The 23,757-nt window shown below is 39.2% G+C and overlaps 1 protein-coding gene across 1 annotated transcript in view; it reads left to right on the top strand.

Annotated features, from left to right (window-relative positions):
* Nucleotides 1-23,757, top strand: part of ADAM9 (ADAM metallopeptidase domain 9) — a 114,285-nt gene that overhangs the window by 51,472 nt on the left and 39,056 nt on the right. The window contains exons 12-16 of the mRNA XM_080660923.1: nucleotides 9,670-9,841; nucleotides 16,535-16,627; nucleotides 19,111-19,306; nucleotides 20,697-20,802; nucleotides 22,016-22,199. Coding sequence (XP_080517049.1) covers nucleotides 9,670-9,841; nucleotides 16,535-16,627; nucleotides 19,111-19,306; nucleotides 20,697-20,802; nucleotides 22,016-22,199 — 751 coding nt within the window. The remainder of the gene's footprint in view (nucleotides 1-9,669; nucleotides 9,842-16,534; nucleotides 16,628-19,110; nucleotides 19,307-20,696; nucleotides 20,803-22,015; nucleotides 22,200-23,757) is intronic.

The raw sequence follows: 23,757 nt of genomic DNA on the forward strand, positions 1-23,757 counted from the left end.
GGGGAGACAACATATTAACCTAATAAATACATCAGTAATAGGCCACAAACCATTATAATTATATTCAGGAAACATACCTGTAGCAAAGAGACTCAAAATAAGACAAAAATTATCACTTTTCATTTATGAGATATGTAATCATTAATGAACATTTGTCATAGTTTTTTAATTTTACATTATTAAGATATATAATGTAAAAAGCACCTAAGGGAAAATGTTCCCATATATTAGAGAAAATTTTAAAATCCCTTTCTTAATCATTGATAGATTATGTAAAAACACACACATATAAAATGTAAACAGAAGTCTGGAAGAAACTTTCTGAAAAATTGAAAGAGAGTTTATTCAGATAATGATTTGCAAACCAGGAAATGTAGCCCTCAGTATGAACCAAAGAGATGTTCCAAAATGGATTGGATAAGGCAAGGTTTATAAAGCAAAAATTGTAAGGAGCTGACAAAAGAGATGGGTTGCTAGGGGAAAAGAGACCGTGAACTTACATGGTTTGTTTTCTGATTGGTGGGGACAACTGTACTTTTAACAGTTGGCTGACTCAGTGGCCAAGCATGTGGGGTTTGAGATGAGAACAATAGGTAATATATGATTAAGCATTTGTCAACATCCTAGTTTCATCCCAGGCTGTAGAATAAAAGGCTCTTTTCTTATCACACAATTATAGTACAGGAAGTATTATTTAACAGTGATGCAAGGAGTATGATTAACAAACAGTACAGCTGCTTACTCTGTGGGTGGGTTCTGAACCCAAAAGGGCAAGTTATGCTTTGTAAGCAGCTTCAGAGATCAAGCTGCAAAAATCCAAATATTGGGCCATAAATTACGATATTAAAATTCTGATAAGTCCTTAAGATTATAGAGGTTTAAATAAATATTTTAATATGGTTAATTTTATAAGTAAAACTGCAGGTGTCCAATTGACCATATATTTTACCAAAAGAAGACTTATGTAATTTCCAAAAAGCAGAAACAGGGCTAGTCTTATTCTTTGGCCACAAAGTGATAAAACTAGATAGATATTAATAACAAAACCCCCTAAATGAATTGATAACTTTAAAACACTCTCCTAAGTAAATCTGTGTCAAAGAAGAGACCTGAAGTCTAAAGTTATTATGAAGTATTTTGAAGGTAATGTTATTGTGAATATTATGTTTAAAATTTACTACATATGCCCTACTGGTATGGCTCAGCGGTTAAGCATTGACCCAGGAATGAAAAGGTCATGGGTTCGATTCTGTCAGGGCACATGCCTGGTTGTGGGATTGGATCCCCAGTAGGGGATGTGCAGGAGGCAGCCAATCCATGATGTTCTGCTCTCTCAGCAATGTTTCTATCTCTCTATCTCTCTCCCTTCCTCTCTCTAAAAATCAATAAAAACATATTTAAAAAATAAAATTTACTACATATTAAAACATGTATATAAGATGATGTCAAATATTAGGCAATCTACCATTTTCCCCGTGAGAAGAGTTGCAAATAAATTTTTTTTTTTTGGCTAACTTAAAAATATAACCTTATAGGGATGTAAAAGACATAAAGGGAGGGAATGTAATTGGCTCTTGGAGAGGGAAATAATAGCTATAGGAGGGAATGGCCCTACAGAAGTTGAAATAGTGGGAAACTGCCAACATAAGGTGACCTGATGGAGAGGGATCCAGAGGAATTAATCCACCTTATTCTACTGCCTTCTTGTCTCTGCCAGTGCCTCTTATTTGGCTGTGTTTTATTGGATACAGTCCATATAGGTCATTCTCTACCAAGCGTAGAGCACAGTAGAAAAGGATGGGGAGAAGATTTGTCAGTTCCATTACTTTATCTTGTTTTGCATCAGAATAAGGAAAATATTTAGGAATAATTATTTGAAAAGGGGAAAGCTCAGATGATATGATTGTCTAGTTTTGAACAGCAAGGGAATCAATTAAATAGTATTAGAAATATAGTTAAAACTGTATAAAATAAATAGATTCCCAATAAACCAGTTGTAACCATTTTGAAAAAATGTCAGGGAAAAACCCATTTTTGTCTAAAGTTCAAGATATCTCAGAATCAAGATGAATATAACCCAGGCTGGATTTATTATTAAATATTCATTATTGTGACTTCCCATTTTTCTTCTGATTTTAAAAGAAACTAAGCTTTCAACATTTTTGTGGGCCACTGAAAGTATGAGGGGTCCTAGGCACCTGCCTATTGCGCCTAGGTTGGTGCAGACTCCTGAGGTACCTCCTTAGAAGCTCCAGGGCACTGAAGAGTGTGGTTTGTGAATCACTAGTGGTTGATAATATGTTGGTTTAAAAATATATTTATCCATGCGAAAAAGGAATATATGAAATATCGTAGTGGGAATTATAACTATCTTTAAAAATATGAACATGTGAAAAAAGATCGTGAGGATGTATGCCAAAAGTTTAACTTGTTGTGTCTTTTGGTGGTAATCTTTCAGGTCATTTTTTGATTTTTCTTCTGGTTTTTCTGTATTTTTTTTAATCATTTTGTTCTGAGAAATTATTTTTATTTTTTATTTTATTTATTTATTTTTTAAATAAATCTTTATTGTTCAGATTATTAGAGTTGTTCCTCTTTCCCCCCCCCCCCCCACCATAGTTCTCCTCCGCCCAGATCCCACCCCACCCTCTGCCCTTACTCCTCCCCCAAACTGTCCTCATCCATAGGTGTATGGTTTTTGTCCAGTCTCTTCCTGAGCCCCCCATACCCCCTTCCCCCCAAGAATTGTCAGTCCACTCCCTTTCTATGCCCCTGATTCTATTATATTCACCAGTTTATTCTGTTCATCAGATTTTTTATTCATTTGATTTTTTAGATTCATTTGTTGATAAATATGTATTGGTTGTTCATAGTTTTTATCTTTACCTTTTTCTTCTTCTTTCTCTTCTTAAAGAATACCTTTCAGCATTTCATATAATACTGATTTGGTGGTGATGAACTCCTTTAGCTTTTTCTTGTCTGTGAAGCTCTTTATCTGACCTTCAATTCTGAATGATAGCTTTGCTGGGTAGAGTAATCTTGGTTATAGGTTCTTACTATTCATCACTTTGAATATTTCTTGCCACTCCATCTGGCCTGCATAGTTTCTGTTGAGAAATCAGCTGACAATCGTATGGGTGCTCCCTTGTAGGTAACTAACTGTTTTTCTCTTGCTGCTTTTAATATTCTCTCTTTGTCTTTTGCTCTTGGCATTTTAATTATGATGTATCTTGGTGTGGTCCTCTTTGGATTCCTTTTGTTTGGGGTTCTCTGTGCTTCCTGGACCTGTAAGTCTATTTCTTCCACCAGGTGAGGGAAGTTTTCGGTCATTATTTCTTCAAATATGTTTTCAATATCTTGCTCTCTCCTTTCTTCTGGCACCCCCATAATTCTGATGTTGGTACGCTTGAAGTTGCCCCAGATGCTCCTTACACTATCTTCATATTTTTGGATTCTTTTTTCTTTTCCGGTTGGGTGTTTTTTGCTTCTTCGTATTTCAAATCTTTGACTTGATTCTTGGGATCCTCTAGTCTGCTGTTGGATCTCTTTATATTATTCTTTATTTCAGTCAGTGTATGCTTAATTTCTAGTTGGTCCTTTTTCATATCCTCCAGGGTCTCACTAAATTTATCGGCGGTTTTTAGAAAGTTCTTGAAAAACCTTTTAACCGTGGTTTTGAACTCTATATCCAGTAGTTTGCTTTCCTCCATTTCTGTCATTTGTGACCTGTTTCTTTGTCTCCGCATTTTGGCTGCTTCCCTGTGTTGATAGAGTGCCTTTGTGTGCTAGGTGTCCTATAGGGCCCAGTGGCTCAGGCTCCCCAGTTACCTGAGGTGGACACTCTTTTTTTTAAAAAATATTTTATTGATTTTTTACTGAGAGGAAGGGAGAGGGATAGAGAGTTAGAAACATCGATGAGAGAGAAACATCGATCAGCTGCCTCCTGCACACCTCCTACTGGGGATGTGCCTGCAACCAAGGTACATGCCCTTGACCGGAATCGAACCTGGGACCTTTCAGTCCGCAGGCCGACGCTCTATCCACTGAGCCAAACCGGTTAGGGCCCTGAGGTGGACACTTGGTGCATCCCTTTGTGGGCTGTGTGCACAGTCTTGTTGTAGTTAAGCCTTGATTGTTGTTGGTATCCCTGGGAGGAATTGACCTCCAGGCCAATTGGCTCTGAGGATCAGTTGTGTCTGCAATGGGAGAACTTCTGTGCTGGAGACACGCTTATGGGGCAGGACTTGCTTCAGTGGGGCTTTGGTGCTCACTGAGTCTGCCCCCAGAGTGTGTCCCTTATGGATCTGTGGAGTTGTAATCTGGATGGTCCCACTCTGACCACTGGGTACACTGGCTCTTGGATCTCCAAGGTGGTGCAGGTCAGCTACTGTCTGAGGCCACCCAGCAGGAGCTACAGCAAGATCTGCAGATTTCTCCTCTTTGCTTGGGGTTTGGAAGTTTTGGAGCTGACCCAGCTGCAGTTTGTTAGGTTAAACTGTGATAGGGCAGGCCATTCATATGCAAAAGCTGTTTCGTACAGTTTGGGTGGGTTTGTAAATTGGCGGGGCGGGGTCTCAGGGAATCACTAGGGCGTGGCAAACAGTGATGGCTGCCAGTCAGCCCTCTCTGCGTCTCTGCGCCCCGCGCCCCTGTACAGTAAACAATGATTTCTGCGCGCACATCTGCAGGAGAGCCACCCTCACTTTCTGACCGGATGGCAGACAGTCCTGCTTCTCCCCATAGGAGTCTGGGTCCCCAGAGTCTCGCCGGAAACTGGAGTTCAGAGCAGTCAGGAGCTTGTGTCTCCCTTCATATTGAAAAAAACAGCGTACCCAGTCACCAGCCCGATTTGCACACCTTCGTACCTCCGCTTTTCCACGCCTGTGCACGTCCTACACGGTCTCAATGCTCTTTTCTCTTTCCTTATAGTTGTACAACTTCTACTCAGCCAGCTCTCCCATGGTTCTGGGTGATAGACGTTTTGTCTTTTAGCTGTAGTTTTGGTGTGGTTGTGAGAGGCAGCACGTACAGGTGTATACCTTATGCCGCCATCTTGGTTTCTCCTCAAAACTTTCAATTGTCATTCTCTCCCTTCTCCCTCTTTTCAATCTCCTCCTTTCTCTCATAGTAAAAACTCAATTTCTTACAATGGCCTATCCCTACCTTTGCTGATGGTATCTCACATTACCCATTCCTTCACTACTCACTCCCACTCCAACCTTTCTGGCTTCTTTATTTTTTCTTGAGCATGCCAGGCGGGCTTCTATCTTAGGGTTTTTGTACTTGTTCCTTCTCCTTATAATGTTTCCTTGCCCCAGATAGCCAGTTTTGATTCAATTGTCACAATGTTTGAAATGCCTGTCCTGACTGCTCTTTTATTTTATTTTTTATTTTTTTTAACAAGAGGAGTTATAATCCTTTTATTTTTTATTTTTATTTATTTTTTAAATAAATCTTTATTCAGATTATTACAATTATTTCTCCATTTTCCCCCCATAGCTCCCCTCCACCCGGTTCCCACCCCACCTTCTGCCCTTACCTCACCCCCACTGTCCTCATCCATAGGTGTATGATTTTTGTCCAGTCTCTTCCTGAACCCCCCCATACCCCTTTCCCCCTGAGAATTATCAGTCCACTCCCTTTCTGTGTCCCTGATTCTATTATATTCACCAGATTATTCTTTTCCTCAGGTTTTTAATTCACTTGATTTTTAGGTTCACTTGTTGATAGATATGTATTAGTTGTTCATAATTTTTATCTTTACTTTTTCCTTCTTCCTCTTCTTTAAGAATACCTTTCAGCATTTCATATAATACTGGTTTGGTGGTGATGAACTCCTTTAGCTTTTTCTTATCTGTGAAGCTCTTTATCTGCCCTTCAATTCTGAATGATAGCTTTGCTGGGTAGAGTAATCTTGGTTGTAGGTTCTTGCTATTCATCACTTTGAAAATTTCTTGCCACTCCCATCTGGCCTGCATAGTTTCTGTTGAGAAATCAGCTGACAATCATATGGGTGCTCCCTTGTAGGTAACTAACTGTTTTTCTCTTGCTGCTTTTAATATTCTCTCTTTGTCTTTTGCTCTTGGCATTTTAATTATGATGGGTCTTGGTGTGGTCCTCTTTTTTTTTTTTTTTTTTTTTAAATATATTTTATTGATTTTTACAGAGAGGAAGGGAGAGGGATAGAGAGCTAGAAACATCGATGAGAGAGAAACATCGATCAGCTGCCTCCTCCACACCTCCCACTGGGGATGTGCCCGCAACCAAGGTACATGCCCTTGACCGGAATCGAACCCGGGACCTTTCAGTCCGCAGGCCGACGCTCTATCCACTGAGCCAAACCGGTTTCGGCATGGTGTGGTCCTCTTTGGATTCCTTTTGTTTGGGGTTCTCCGCGCTTCCTGGACTTGAAGTCTATTTCTTTCACCAGGTGGGGGAAGTTTTCAGTCATTATTTCTTCAAATAGGTTTTCAGTATCTTGCTCTCTCTCTTCTTCTGGCACCCCCATTATTCTGATGTTGGTACGCTTGAAGTTGTCCCAGAGGCTTCTTACACTGTCTTCAACTTTTTGGATTCTTTTTGCTTTTTGCTTTTTTGGTTGAGTGTTTTTTGCTTCTTTGTATTTCAATTCTTTGACTTGATTCTTGTGTTCCTTTAGTCTGTTGTTGGGTCTCTGTATAATGTTTTTTATTTCAGTCAGTGTATGTTTAATTTCTAGTTGGTCCTTTTTCATATCTTCGAGGGTCTCGTTATATTTATCGGCCTTTTCTAGGATATTTTTGAAAAGCCTTATATCCGTGGTTTTGAATTCTATATCCAGTCGTTTGTTTTCCTCCATTTCTTTCGTCTGTGATCTGTTTCTTTGACGCCACATTTTCATTGCTTCCCTGAGTTGGTAGGGTAGATTTGTGTGCTAGGTTTCCTATATGGCCCAGTGGGTCAGCCTTCCCAGTTAACCTGAGGTGGACACTCTTGGTGCACCCCTTTGTGGACTGTGTGTACAGCCTTGTTGTAGTTAAGTCTTGATTGTTGTTGGTATCACTGGGAGGAATTGACCTCCAGGCTAGTTGGCTGTAAGGATCAGCTGTGTCTACGCTGGGAGAAGTTCGGTGTTGGAGACAGCCTTATAGGATTAGACTTGCCAAATTGCAAAGGCCTCTGTGCTCAGTTTGGATGGGGTGGAGTCTCAGGCGGAACAGACAGTCTTGGCTTCCAGTCAGCCTTGCCCTTGTGTGTGCGCGCATGTGCACGCCTTCAGACCTCTGCCTTCCCCGGCTCCCGACTCTCCGCCCGAGAGTCCAGATTCCCCCCCACAGGAGTGTGGGTCCCAGGAGCTCGCCTGGAACTGGGGTTCAGTGCAGTCAGAACTGGGGCTCAGTGCAGTCAGGAGCTTCTGACTCCCTTCCACTAGGGAAAGCCTGTGGCAACCTCCGCAGCCTTTGTGTGCACTGGCACGCGCGCGCCTTCAGACCTCTGCCTTCCCCGGCTCCCGAGTCTCCGCCCGAGAGTCCCGATCCCCCCCAGTAAGAGCGTGGGTCTCCAGGGGCTCGCCTGGAACTGGGGTTCATTGCAGTCAGAACTGGGGTTCAGTGCAGTCAGGTGCTTCTGACTCCCTTCTGCTAGGGAAAGCCTGTAGCAACCTCCGCAGCCTTTGTGCACACTGGCGCGGGCATCTCCAGACCCCTGCCCACCGGGGCTCCCCCGGGTCTCCCTCGGGTCTCCGAGTCTCCGGGTGCCTTTCTCTCTACCTGAGAGTCCAGTCGCCCCCTGTATGAGGCTGGGTCCACGGGGTTTCACCCGGGACTGGGGTTCAGTGCAGTCAGAACTGGGGTTCAGTGCGTTCGGGGGCTTCCTTCCCCCTTCTGCCAGAGAAAGTCAGCCAGGCTCTCAGCCACCCTTCCTCTCTGTGCGCACAAAGACCCTTTGCCATACCTCCAATTCTCTGTGAGCTTTTCTCTTTCCTTCTAGTTGTAGAATTTTCACTCAGCCAGCTTTCCTGTGGTTCTGGATGGTGTCCGTTCTGTCTTTTAGTTGTAGTTTTGAAATTGTTGTGCAAGGCAGCAGTTTAGGTGCTTACCTATGCCGCCATCTTGGTTCCTCCTGACTGCTCCTTTAAAAATTGCAATCGCTTCTTTGCCTACACAGGTCATCCCCTTCACCTCTTCACCTTTTTTCTCAATTGCACTTATCAACTAATACACTATTGAATTTAGTTACGTATCTTTTTAATATATTTTTATTGATTTCAGAGAGGAAGGGAGAGGGAGAGAGAGAGAAACATCAATGATAGGAGAGAATCATTTATTGGCTGCCTACTGCACGCCCCCTACTGGGGATCAAGCCCACAACCTGGGCATGTGCCCTTGACCAGAATCGAACCTGGGACCCTTCAGTTCGCAGGCCGATGCTCTATCCACTGAGCCAAATTGGCTAGTGTTTGAATTTACTTATTAAGTTTACAGTCTCAGTCACTAGAATATCACCTTTACAGGGTTGGGGATTTTTGTCTGCTTTGTTTACTGTTTCATCCCTTAACAGAGAAGATCGCCTTGAATATAAGAAATGATTTAACAAATATTTGTTGAATGAATGATATCGTAAAAAAAGACTCCTCACAATATTCTTAAACAGAGAGTAGCAAGAAAAAGAAGAATATGTAAAACAAGTGTTGTTATTGTCAAAAAGCTTGTGCCCTGCCTTTACTTTCTGTGTGAGTCAAAATAGTGTCTTTACTCATTCTTTTGTAATAGGCAATTGATTGTTCATGTTCCTTCTCTGCCAATCTGTTAAAACCCTTCAGCATCTCACATTCAAATACCTTTTTGTCGAATAGTAGTTAACAGTACCAAAATGTTCTAGACAGACTGCCTTCCATTCCCAAGAGCCTAGAGCCAGGACTGTCTCCTTCCCTGGAGATTTTGGGTCAGTTAGCAAAGAAGCGTGTAAACTGAATACCCAGGGGACAAAATTTCACAGGAAGGAACTGTTCCTTAGATTCCTGGGATTTACAGAGACTCAACATAGAGAGGCATGCTTCCTCAAACACTATAATGCAACCGTTTTTATTCCCACTGCTACTTGGGCAACATTGCTCAATCTGATGAAGAAGAGATTCTTTCAGGGCACAAAATTCCCCTGATAAAATTTTAATGTGACTTGGATTTCTAAAAGATTCTTGTTGTATATATGGGTGTGTTTCCCACTAGTCTTCAAAAGTAAAAATAGTGGGATTATGTGAAGATATTTTATAGTGATTTAGTAAAACAATAAGTGAAAAGAAGATTGGGTAAACGTATAGCTAGCTCCAAATACTTGAAGACCTTGTACTATGGAAGATAAATAAAACTTAATTCTGGATAGGACTAGATAATTTTTAAACTGTCTTCTGACAAGATTTTTGATTTTGTATTTCAATGAAAGTGATTGTTTGAAAGATTTTTTTCATAGAGGTATAATATATTGTAACCCAAATAGTAATTATTATATAGTAACTGAAATAATGTTTTATATTTTTTAGAAATAGATATTAATTCTCATTTCTCTCTATTTTGGTTAGGTTATTAACTGCTGTTTTAAATATTCATTTCTAGTTGGTTGAAGACATGACTTAAATTTTTTGAAAAAAGTAATTGCTGTGACATGAGCTCTTTTTCTTGATGTTTATTATAGAGGTTCCAGGAACTTCAGCAGTTGCAGTGCAGAAGACTTTGAGAAGTTAACTTTAAATAAAGGCGGAAACTGCCTTCTTAATATTCCCAAGCCTGACGAAGCCTATAGTGCTCCTTTCTGTGGTAATAAGTTGGTGGACCCCGGGGAAGAGTGTGACTGTGGTTCTCCAAAGGTCAGTTGAATGTTTGCTTTTTGCTTTGTCACATTACTTCAGGGTTTGCAAAAAATTAAATAGCTTGCTGTGGGCAACTCTGGCATAGGAGCTAAAGTAAAACTTAGTGGCAGAAAGAGGATTGGCATTTTCCTTGTGGGGACCTGTTCCTGGGATTGGTCATCCTCCTCCTTCCCAGAACATAACTAATGGTGTCATCTGTTTTGATGTCAAGGAAAGCGCCATGCCGATTCTTTCTTTCTTTATTTTTTTTGCCAGCTTCTACCATTTCTGTTACGGTTATTGGGTCATTTATTTACTTTAAAGAATGACTTGGTTTCTCACTTGGCTCTACTGGTAAACTCTCACGTTCTGTCTGGCACTGCCATTGCAGAAATATTTATTTGGTTGAACTTACTTTAATAATAACTTGAAGCTGGCTCATTTTCCAGAGCCCTTCATTAACAAAGTTCTCAGTACTGAAATTAACATCCTCCCTTAATTAACCTCCAGTTTACCTACTGATCTGTGGTTTTATCACACCTGATGCTCATACTTATTTCCATAAGCCTATGCTCATCTTTATTATTATTGTTCTGTATCTGAGCCATTCTCCTCTCCAAATGGCCTCCTCCTAGGCCTAGCATTAAATTTTAAAGAAATTTGTTCATTTTTGTGTAAGCTTCACTCTATTCTCAATCTTTCCCACAAGTTCTTCTTCTTTACCCGACCACACCTGGTTTTGCCAGAAGACTTCCCATTCTAGAAAGGCAATATGTATTATATGATGAAATTGTAATTAGCCTTCATCGAATTACTGCTGCGTGTCAGGACTTCTGCTCAATGTTTTACATGGTGTAATTCTCTCACAGTAACCCAAACAGATTGACATTTTTTATATTCTCATTTTCAAATGAGGAAAATAAGGCCTAATAAAGCATGTTTAATTTCTATATTAACATTATGCTATTAGGATGACCAAATTCTTTGCCTTTCCAGGCATTCTCAGTTCTTTATCCTTACATATTTTATGTTTTTAAAAATAATTTATTCTTACAAAACATACGTTTATTGTTGATAGTATGACAGATGTCCCTCATTCCCACCCTTCTACCCATTGGAGATGCAAGTCTGGCAAATCAATAAATGTGATACATCACATAAACAAAATGAAGGACAAAAATCACATGATCATATGTGCGCACTCTGGCCTACATGCCAAGATAGAGGTATTTATAGAAGGGAAAAGGAAGTTAGAACCATAGCACTTTATTATTAACATAGAGTTCTTCCTATAGGATTTTGTTGAGTGTGAGAACCTCCATAAGCTCTAGCTCTCCCATGTACCCTCTCAACAGGTTATGTTTGCTTCAAGTTTCATTTAGTTTTTATCACTTTTCATATGCTTTTAGACCATATGCATACTTTTCTCTTATGAGTTATTATTTTATATCCTGCATAAGTTTATATGTTATGCTGTTGATTTTTTAAAATCTACTTCTAGCAACTTGTATTATGGCCAAAGTCCTTTGTGAATATGTTCTAATAATTCCTCTCTGTCTGTTGCTTATCATTAAGCTTAAAAAAATAAGTCAACATTATTTCTTAGAGCAGTTTTAGGGTCAAAGCAAATTTGAGTGGAAAGTACCGAGAGTTCCATATATTGCCTGTCCCTCACATAAGCACTTCTCCATTGTCCACATCCTGCAGCACAGTGGTACATTTGTTACAATTGATGGCTCTACATTGACACATCATTATCACCCAAAGTCTACAGTTTACACTAGGGTTTACTCTCGTTATTTAGCTTTTTATCGCATGTATTTTTATTATATTGAAATTTAAATGAAGGCAAATTTATCAATTATTTTTCTTAAGACTTTTTGAATTTTGTATTGGACTAGTAGTACTCCTTTTTCAAGATTACCATCATAGCTTCTTTATACTTTTTAATAGTGTTTTTTAAATTAAAAAATTTTAGATTACTCTTTAATTGAGGAGATCATGCAGACTGAGGTAGAAAATTAATTTCTGTCCACTAATGGTTAGTTATTACAAAACCATTTAAAATGATACTTTTATCATAATCAGAATACATGTATACACTGTTCCTAATTCTCTCTTTTTTTATGAAGCCATCTTACACTGTTTTTCAAAAAAAGTTAACAGCTTTATTGAAGTATAATTGAATACAATGTCAAAGAACTAAATTAAGACTTAGATAAGGAAAGGCTATTGTAATAGCGAGACCACTCTGATCTCTGAAATCTGGAAGTATCTCAGAATCAAAGAGAAAAAGGTTTTTCTTTAATAGGGTGAAGGTGGGGGCAAAGCAGAGATAAGCAGAATCTTTTAAGGAGAAGCTGAGAAGCAAGGGGAATAACAAGTGAGGATTGACAGGAAAGTGTTCTGCTGTGGTCAGCTGATTTCCAGGGGAAGCTAGCTGATGAGGGGGACAAGCAGAGTCTGCATAAAAGAAAGAAGCCTTATTAAAATTTGGTCAAGACAAAGCAGAGGGTAAGAAATAGGCAATTGAAGACTTGGTCAATAATAAACTGCCCATGTTTAAAGCATACAAGTTGATATATTTTGACACATTATATATGTACTAGAGGCCCGGTGCACAAATTTGTGCATGGGTGGGGTCCGGCCGCCCCGCCCCGATTGGGGCCAATCAGGGCCGAGCTGGCCAGGGGCGGGGGGCTGCAGGAGGTCAGCCGCCCCCCCCCCCACTGCCACCCCCACCCTGATTGAGGGCGGGGCCGGGTGGGGGAAGGGCCGCAGGTGGTTGGCTGGCTGGCCCCACCCCCATTCAAGGTGGGGGGCGGATCGGGGTCGCAGTATGCATCATAGTGACCGCTTGTTCCGTTTGTTCTGGCATTCTGGTTGCTTGGCTTTTATATATATAGATGTGAAACTGTCGCTACTATCAAGATAATAAACATCATCCAAAAAGTTCTTTGCAACCCTTGGTAATCCCTTCTTTCCACCCCTTCTTTTCCCCCATTCTCCTCAGACAATCACTGATCTGTTTTTTGACATTACACATTAGTGTGCATTTCCTAGAGTTTCATGTAAGTGAAATACTCTTTTTTTTGTCTAGCTTCATTCACTCAGCATAATTCTTTTGAGATTATCCACATTGCTACAGTGTCAGTAATTCATTTGTTTGTATTGTTGTTTACCATTGAATAGTATGGATAAACTACAGTTTGTCAATTCATCTCTTGATGTATATTTGGGGTGTTTCTGGTGTATTGCTATTAACACAAAAAGCTGCTTGAACACTCACCTACAAGTCTTTACATGAACTTATGTTTTCATTTCTCTTGGGTAAATACCCTAAGTGAAATTCCTGTGTCATATGGTAAGTGTATATTTAACTTTTTAAGAAACTTTCAAACTGTTTTCTAAAGTGGTTGTACCATTTTACATTCCTACCATCTGTGTATGAGAGTTATAGTTCTTTCACATCCTTGCCACTACTTCATACAGTCAGTCTTTTCAGTGTTAGCTGTGCTATTAGGTGTGAAGTGGTACCTCATTGAGATTTTAATTTGCAATCCCTAATGACTTGTGATTTTGAGCATGTTTTAAGCTTGTCATCTGTCTTTTTTGGTGACATGTCAGTTAAGCTCTTTCCCATTTAAAAAATTAAGTTGTTTTCTTATAACTGAATTTGGACAGTACTTATATTCTGGATACAAGTCCTTTGTCAGATATATGACTTGCAAATATATTCTCCCAGTCTGTAGCTTATTTTTTAATTGCCTTAACAGTATGTTTTGAAAAATAGAAGTTTTATATTTTGATGAATCCAATTTTATTAATTTATGCTTTTATGGGTGTCATATTTAAGAAATCTTTTGATCCAAGGTTGCAAATGTTTTCTCCTAGAAGCTTTATAGTTTTAACTTTTACATTTAGGTATGTGATCCATTTGACTTAAAATTTTTGTATGGTGTAAGGCAGTGGTTGGCAAACTGCGGCTCGCGAGCCACATGCGGCTCTTTGGCCCCTTGAGTGTGGCTCTTCCACAAAATACCATGGCCTGGGCGAGTCTATTTTGAAGAAGTGGTGTTAGAAGAAATTTAAGTTTAAAAAATTTGACTCTCAAAAGAAATTTCAATCGTTGTACTGTTGATATTTGGCTCTGTTGACTAATGAGTTTGCCAACCACTGGTGTAAGGTATAGATTATAGTTCATTTATTATTAATTTTTTCTTTATTTATTTTCCCCATCACCATTTATCCCTTTATGTCCTCCTCCACCTCCACTCCCTCTTCCCCCCACCCCCGCAATCACCACTGTGCTGTCAGAAGTTGCAAAACTAGTGCAAAGAGTTCCATGTATTTTTTTTAACCCAGTTTCCCTCAAAGTTGACATCTTATTTTAATAAGAAATAAGAAAGCTAGTTTTCCTTCCTTTCTCACCTTTTCTTCCTTTCCCCTGTCTTCTTCTCTCTTCCATTTTTCCTTCCTTTCCTGAACAATTCAGAGCTGAAGACATTAGTTGTAACATAGGAGAGTAGGTGTCTCGGTGGGTGGGAGCTTGTAGGGTAGGAGAGAAATGGTGGCCCATAGTAGGGTGAAGAAGCCAAGAAAGATAAAAAGCCACTGTTCTCAAAACTACCTGGTACTGGAACAAGAACAAACATATAGACCAATGGAATAGAACAGAGAACCCAGAAATTGACCCAAGCCATTATGTTCAATTAATATTTGACAAAGGAGTCAAGAGAATACAATGGAGTCAAGACAGTCTTTTCAATAAATGGTGTTGGGAAAATTGGACAGATACATGCAAAAAAATGAAACTAGACCATCAACTTATACCATACACAAAAATAAACTCAAAATGGCTAAAGGACTTAAATGTAAGATGGGAAACCATAAAAATCTTAGAAGAAGCCATAGGCCCAAAATAGCAGACACGTGTCGCAGCAATATCTTTACCACTACAACTCCTAGGGCAATGGAAACTAAAGAGAAAATAAACAAATGGGACTACATCAAAATAAAAAGCTTCTGCACAGCAAAAGGAACCATCAACAAAACAACAAGAAAGCTTACTGCATGGGAGAACATATTTGCCAATGTTATCTCTGATAAGGGTTTAATCTCCAACATTTACAGAGAACTCATACAACTTAACAAAAGGAAGATAAACAATCCAATCAAAAATGGGCCAAAGACCTCAATAGACACTTTGCGAAAGACGACATACAGAAGGCCAAGAGACATATGAAAACATGCTCAAAGTCACTAATCATCCAAGAGATGCAAAGCAAAACAATGAGGTACCATCTCACACCTGTCAAAATACCTATCATCAACAAATCAACAAACAACAAGTGCTGGAGAGGATGTGGAGAAAAAGGAACCGTCTTGCACTGCTGGTGGGAATGCAGACTGGTGCAGCCACTGTGGAGAACAGTATGGCGTTTCCTCAAAAAACTAAAAATGGAACTCCCATTTGAGCCAGTGATCCCAGTTTTAGGAATATATCCCAAGAAAACAGAAATACCAATTCCAAAGGATATATGCACCCCTATGTTCATAGCAGCACAATTTGCAATATCTAAAGATTTGGAAACAGCCTAAATGCCCATTAGCAGACTAGTGGATTAGAAAACTGTGGTACATCTGCACAAAGGAATTCTATGCTGCTGTAAAAAAGAAGGAATTCTTACCATTTGCCAACAGCATAGATGGAACTAGAGAGCATTGTGCTAAGCAAAATAAGCCAGTTAGAAAAAGATAAATATCACATGATCTCACTCATTTGTGGAATATAATGAACAAAATAAACAGATGAATAACAATAGAATCAGAGACATAGAAGCATTGAACAGACTGTATAACCTATGAGGGAAGGCAGGTAATAGATCAACCAAAGGACTTGTATGCATGCATATGAGCAAAACCAATGGACACAGACAGTAGGAGGGTGAGGGCTTGTGCTTGGGGTTAGGGGTGGCTGGGGGAGAGGTCAATGGGGGAAAGAAGAGACTCATGTAATACTTTAAACAATAAAGAATTTAAATTAAAAAACAAGGAATGTCCATATAGGGTGAAGACCCACTCAAAAAGAAGTCAGACCCTGAGCATGAAGAGAAATGCATTCTTGGATGCTTAATTTCCTGTGATGATTAAATACACTGTTGTGGACTAAATGTGTCACCCCTAAATTAACATGGGATAGATCTTAGGGAAAGATCTCTGATCTGATAGGACTGGTGTCCTTATAAGAAGAGATTCTAGAAAGTTCACTTGCTCTCTTTCTCTGAACACACACATACACTGAAGAAAGGCCTTTTAAGAATACAGCAAGAAGGCAGCTGTCTGCAAGCCAGGAAGAGAGTCCTCACCAGAAACTGAATTGGCTGGAACTTTGATCATAGATGTCTAGCCTCCAGAGCTGTGACATAATAAATTTCTTTTGCTTAAGCCATCATCTATGATATCTTGTTCTGGTAGTACCAGCAGACGAAGACACATACTCTTGATGATTTCAGTCCTTTGATGTATGTTGAGACCCGGTAGTTGCAACTAAAGAATCATGGACAAATCCAGCATAGTGACTATTTCCAGAGATTAATTGCTATTGCCAGATTAGAAAGAAATAGATTTGAGGTCTAAGATAAGAATTTTATTAATGAATATTGATGACAATAACTCATTTCTTTATTGCCAGTCATTTTATTTTCACAGGAATGTGAATTGGACCCTTGTTGTGAAGGAAGTACTTGTAAGCTTAAATCATCTGCTGAATGTGCATATGGTGACTGTTGCAAAGACTGTTTGGTAAGAAATTCCTCCCTATTTTGAAAAAAAAAAATAGAAAAAGGAACAGTATTATATATCAAAATTTGTTTTCTCTGATCTGTAAGAGAGCATTATGTTTATTAAATGATTACATGAAACATTTTATGGCAGTTGTTTGCAGTTTTTCATCACATTCTCTTTACTACAGTCTAAAGAGATTTTTTTCCTAAGTAGAAACATTTTTAAATTTTAAGAGTAATCTATGTTTTTTATTAAAAACTAGAGGCCCGGTGCATGAAATTTGTGCACGGGGGGGGGGGGTGTGCTGTCCCTCAGCCCAGCCTGCACCCTCTCCAATCTGGGACCCCTCGAGGGATGTCCCCTACTGGGATCGGGCCTAAACGGGCAGTCGGACATCCCTCTCATAATCCAGGACTGCTGGCTCCCAACTGGTCGCCTTCCTGCCTTCCTGATTCCCCCTAACCACTTCTGCCTGCCAGCCTGATCACCCCCTAACCACTCCCTTGCTAGCCTGATTAATGCCTAACTGCTCCCCTACCAGCCTGTTTGACCCTAACTGCCCTCCCCTGCAGGCCTGGTCACCCCTAACTGCTCTCCCCTGCTGGCCTGGTCTCCCCCAACTGCTCTCCCCTGCAGGCCTGGGTCTCCCCCAACTGCCCTTCCCTGCTGGCCCGGTCGCCTCCAACTTCCCTCCTCTGCCGGCCTGGTCACCCCTAACTGCCCTCTCCAGCAGGCCTGATCGCCCCCAACTGCCCTCCCTTGCAGGCCTGGTCACTCCCAACTGCCCTTCCCTGCTGGCCTGATCGCCCACAACTGCCCTCCCTTGCAGGCCTGGTTCCTCCCAACTGCCCTCCCCTGCTGGCCATCTTGTGGTGGTCATCTTGTGTCCATATGGGGGCAACCATCTTTGACCACATGGGGGCAGCCACCTTGTGTGTTGGAGTGATGGTCAATCTGCATATTACTCTTTTATTAGATAGGATAGAGGCCTGGTGCACAGGTGGGGGCCAGCTGGTTTGCCCTGAAGGGTGTCCTGGATCAGGGTGGGGGTTCCCTTGGGGCATGGGGTGGCCTGGGCGAGGGGCCTGTGGTGGTTTGCAGGCCGGCCATGCCCCTGGCGACCCAAGCGGAGGCCCTGGTATCTGGGATTTATTTATCTTCTATAATTGAAACTTTGTAGCCTGGAGTGGAGCCAAGCCTCATGCTTGCTCCGTGGCCACAGGCATTTTTATTGGGATTTATTTATCTTCTATAATTGAAATTTTGTAGCCTTGAGTGGAGTCTGGGGCCATCCAGGGTGTGTGGAAAGCTTGGCTTCCTCCATTGCCGGGGAAACCCAAGCCTCCTGCTTGCTCCGTGGCCACAGCCATCTTGGTTGGGTTAATTTGCATACTCGCTCCTGATTGGCTGGTGGGTGTGGCTTGTGGGTGTAGCGGAGTGATGGTTAATTTGCATATTGCTCTTTTATTAGATAGGATTCCACAATACCAAAGTATAGAAAACAGACAGTGGAAGACTATCATTTTAACCTTCCTGACAGCCATTTTTGAAAATATGTTATTAATTTAGTTATTTTTTCTGTATAAATGTGATTTTGAATGTGTGTGTGTGTGAATGTGTGTGTATGTGTGTGTATGTGTGCGTGTGTGTGTCTGAATGTGTGTGTGCACCTGCACGCATGGAGGGGGGTTAAGTTGCTAAACATAGATACATATATTTTTCCTATGGTATTTTCAATAAGATACAATGTGTTTTCTTCCATTCATGTAGTTCTACATGGTTGTATAGTTAGTACTTCTTTGTATGGTTATACCATAATTTCTTTACCTAGTCAATTGATGGGCATTGGGATTGCTTCCAATTTTTGTTTATAAGTAGTATTGTTGGGGCAGTGTTTGAATATTAACATTTTTGGCACACATTTTACATACTTCCCACCCATTCTATACCCACCAGTCTAGTCACATGCTTGTTTCCTTATATTAACATTGGTTTCTAGCAAGTGTTATAATCCTGGTTAGTTTGATAGTTTTAATATCCTTTTATATCTTTGTTTAATTTGCATTTCTTTCTTTTAAAAATATTTTTATTGATTTTAGAGAGGAAGGGAGGAGAGAGAGAAACATCAATGATGAAAGAATATAATTTTTTGGCTGCCTCCTGCATGCCCCACACTGGGGATTGAGCCCACAACCCGGATATGTGCCATGACTATAATTGACCATGCCCTCCTGGTTCACAGGTCGCCGCTCAACCACTGAGCCATGCCAGCAGGGCAAATCTGCATTTCTTTTGATTATCAATGAGGTTATATTTTTTCCTCTGTATTTCATGACTTCTATGAATTGCCTATTATTGGCCTCTGTTCATTTTTCCATTGGGTTATTTAATCTTTTGTTGTTATTAGAACTTTCATACATATAAATACCATAGTTTCAAATTGAATTAATTTGTGGGAATTGTCCTGATAATCCTGTTTCATTTGAATCTTATTACCCTAGTTTCTTCCAGGAGGTACTTTATGTAGAGGAAAAACCAATGAATGTGATGTTCCAGAATATTGCAATGGTACTTCTCAGTTCTGTCAGCCAGATGTTTTTATTCAGAATGGATATCCTTGCCAGAATAACAAAGCCTATTGTTACAATGGCATGTGCCAATATTATGATGCTCAGTGTCAAGTCATCTTTGGTTCAAGTAAGATATTTTATTTATAATTGATTGCTTTTATTTTATTTTTTGCTTTAGTTTTGGTTAAAAGTGGAAATAAAAATTACAGTATATATACACATATACATAATATCAAATTTTAGTTTTAATAAATTCATATAAATAGTATGGGGATATGAATTGGGTCTGCTATTTTCATTGCTCACTCAAAATATTTTTGAGATCCATCTATATTGAGATTTACATTTAGATCATAATGCAATAGAGTATTCTATTACATAAATGTAATCTATTCTATTACTGATAGATAGGATGTTTAAAAATTCTTCTGATTCTCTTGTTAAAGTTTTCATTTTTATTAAACTTATATTTACACATAAAGATCCAAATTATTTAAAGATTTTATGAAAAATTAAAGTGTACTTGCAAGTAATATCTCCATTCATTGAGGAAACCACTTTTACCTTTTCTAGCTGATTATTTTTCTACTTGTTCCAGGTCTTTAGATAACCTGTTGGTAATGCTACATTTTGATTTTTCCCATGGTAGGCATTCACTATTATTTTGAGGATTTGGCTCACACCATCACAGAGAATGGTAGATCCCTTGCAGGGTATGTCAGCAAGCTGTAGAGTCAGAAGAGCCAATGGTGTAGTTACAGTCCCCAGGCTGGCAGGCCTGAGACCCAGGAAGACTGGATGATTCTGTTTGAGTTTCTCAGGCAGTGCACACCTAATCCCCCTAGATGGAGGTGGAGAGGCTGCTTCCCTGGCAAAGAAGACTCATCAGATTTAGGGGGTCAGTGTCCCCAGCTTCATCAAGGTCTTCCCACATATCTCCATTTCAGCTTTCAGGATCTCATTCTTTCACAATCACTGTTCTCAGTGTAACAATAGACAACACTGAGCCACACCGACCAGGCTGTAATGCTACTTTATCAGTTGTCATGGCTGTCAGTCTATCTAATTACTAGGAATACCTAAATTAAGCTTCCACATATGGTAAATAAAAAAACAAATAATAGCTGGCAATATTTTCATCAACCTTTCCCCACCTGATTTAACCAGGAGTGCAATAGATAAGTGTTTGAGAGCAGTGGGAATGACTATGCTGAAAATGCTACCCATACTGTGTGTGGGTTTTAATTTATTTATAGTTTAATCTTGTTTATTTATAGTTGCACCTCTTTTAGGCCTTGAGTGTTTGAGTTTAGGATAACTTTTAAGTATAACCTAAGCTTTATTTTTACAGTTGGTTGTTAAGTATAAAGTGTGGAACAAAAAATTTTTTTCCCCGTAAGGCTAGAAACTTTTTCAAAGGTATTGAGGCAGTTCATTCAGTTGTATGGACTATCATAGGGAATACTTTTATTTCTGAAATAAATTGCCAGAACTTAAAATTTTTTTTAACATTACAGAAGCCAAGGCTGCCCCAAGAGATTGTTTCATTGATGTGAATTCTAAAGGTGATAGATTTGGCAATTGTGGCTTCTCTGGTAATGAATACAAGAAGTGTGCCACTGGGTAAGTGATGGGAGGTTATAAAGGAGAATGCATGATTACAAGACCAGTCATGTTTTATAACTCCTTGTGACTCCCGACTTTCTCCCCCTTAAATACCAAACTTTTCAAACTTATAATTTTGCAACACAAGGTTTCAGGGAGACTGAATAGAACTGGTAAAATAAGTCACCCCTTTTGACATTACCTGTCTGAAATCAAATGGTTTTTAGAATCTTACTTTGTTTATCTATGTTCTACACTAAGAATCACAAATAAACACTCTTCCTCCTCTTTCTTCCTTTCATTAAAAGGTTGTGTTGCTAAGTCCATAGAAGCACAGAATTAATTTTGTATTTTATTATGTTGTTCTTGCTCTATAATTTAAAAGTGATAAATTAAATAGGAAATTTCAATACAGCATCATAAGAGTTGATGTTAGGGGTACTTAGTGTGTTATGAAAGGATTTGGGAAAGGCATTTAACTCACACAGCCTTGGTGTATTGATGAGTTATGGATTGAGTCTTCAAGTAAGTAACTCAGAGCCAAGCCAAGAAGGGTGGAGTCCTTTCTTAGTTATTTTACATTACAGAATCTAATTTTCTTCCTACCATACTTCTTTAAAGAAGACACAGTTGAAATTTTTTAAAAAATATATTTTTATTGATTTCAGAGAGGAAGCGGGGGGGAGAGAGAGACAGACAGACAGACACAGAGAGAAACATCAATGATAAGAGAGAATCATTGATTGGCTGCCTCCTGCATGCCCCACATTGGGGATCAAGCCCGCAACCCAGGCATGTGTCCTGACTGGGAATTGAAATGTGACCTTCTGGTTCATAGATTGATGCTCAACCACTGAGCCATGCCGGCTGGGCACAATTGTATTTTGATATAGTTCTATTATTTTCTATTTATAAAGTTATATCATATTTATAAGAAACTTTATTAGACTTTTTTGAGCCCTAGATAGATACTGAGGAGGGATTGGGTGTGCAAAAAGGAGCATCAGCACTGCCTGGCACCCTACTAATTTGCACCTCAGCATCCATTTACCTCTGCTCTTCTCTGCTGTATTTAAAGAGAGCTGATTTGATCTCTGTTGCTCTCACACTCTCTTTCTGTTGAGATTCCTTTCAGCTAAATAGCGGTACACTCTCTGTTTATGTGCATATATGTAATTTTTCTATTGTTTCTACACCGATGCATTTTACATTTATTTTTCTATCTTTATAGAAATGCTTTGTGTGGAAAACTTCAATGTGAGAATGTCCAAGACATGCCTGTATTTGGAATTGTGCCTGCTATTATTCTGACCCCCAGTGGAGGCACCAAATGTTGGGGTGTGGATTTTCAGCTAGGATCAGATGTTCCAGATCCTGGGATGGTGAATGAAGGCACAAGATGTGATGTTGGAAAGGTAATTAAAATGTTTTCTATTTATAAATTAAAATTTTAAAAATTGTTATGCAAAGTGATTGTTTTTTTTCTGATTATAAAAGAAATTATGTTTAGTATAGAGATTTGGGAAAATATGAAGCCATCAAGAACAAAATGAGAATAGTTATGATTTTACTATCCAGATTTCTTTCTTATGTAATCACCTGTGGTTTCCATGTTGCCATATGCTGTGCATTTTTCCCTCCCCTATCAATGAGCTATAATTTATTAGTCAGTTTCACCAAGGTGATTTCCAGGGCATGTGTGTGTGTGTGTGTGTGTGTGTGTGTGTGTGAGAGAGAGAGAGAGAGAGAGAGAGAGAGAGAGAGAGAGAGAGAGCGTGCATGCACAGGTGCATCCATGTGTGTCTCTGCACTAGAAATCTCAGAGTGTTTGTCCTTCCCATGCTCCCTGCTATCCTGACCAGAGCTGTTTGGATCAGATAGGAGCTAAGAGTTAGCCAGCCTCTGACTTAATGCCAGTGATGCCATATGAGAAGATGAACTTGTTTGGAATGAGTAATTAAAGAACAGTAATTAAGAGTAGGACAGAAACTGTAAGAATTCTTTGAGAGATGCCATGAAGCAGGAGCAGGGCTAGAAGGCTTATGGCAAAACTTAAGCCATTTACACAAGATATAAGGATGCGGGATTATTGAACAAGGTGAAGACACCAACTCAGAGGAGAAGAGAGGAGGAGGAGAGAACACAATTGACTTGATTATGTGGCAGGTGAAAAGACAAGGTGGACCCTCAAGTTACTTTAATTTCTACCAAGTTTTCAGTTCCAGTTCAGTTTCCCGCTTATAAAAAGAGCCTTATATTTTTGTTCCTGTCCTTCCCTCTACATATACTCGACTGCTTCAGTAATGATAAACAATGCAGAGGTAAATGGCTTTATAAATAAAAATTTCAGAATACCTTGTCTTCTGAGACAATGGTGTGCATACTTTTAAAGTTTTAGATATATTTTTGCCAAATTTCTCTTTATAAAAGTTTTTACTAGTTTACTTTCCAACCAGTTTTAAATAAGTGTTTTAATTCTCCATATGATAGTCAAGATTAGCTTCTATTGTTTTAAAGCTTTTTATTTTACTCTTGATTATTAGTGATGTTCAATTTTTTGGTGTCTATATATTTATTCCTTCTTTTGTGATTTTCTTATTGATGTCTTTGTCCATTTAAAAACTGGTGTGTTTTTCTTATTGATTTTATAATTTGACTGGGAATACAGCTAGCCTTCGAAGGTTATATATGATTTTAGCTATTACGTTGGTTAGATAATATTTTTTATTTAATGGAATATCCTTTTAACCCTAATTAATAAGAATTTTAAAAGAATAGATTTTAAATTTCATTAATTTAAAAAAATCAGCTATTGAAATAATACTTTTTTTGTTTTGGCCTATTGATGTGCTGGGTCATATCAATAAAATCCCTAACATTAATTATCCTTATATTCCTGGAGCAAATACTGGTAACATTGAATTTTTCTGTAGATATATTCCTGGATTCTATGTGCTACTGAGCATACTTTTG

Source organism: Plecotus auritus (genome assembly GCF_963455305.1).
Source record: "Plecotus auritus genome assembly, chromosome: 3".
In the NCBI taxonomy this organism is placed as follows: Eukaryota; Metazoa; Chordata; class Mammalia; order Chiroptera; family Vespertilionidae; genus Plecotus; species Plecotus auritus.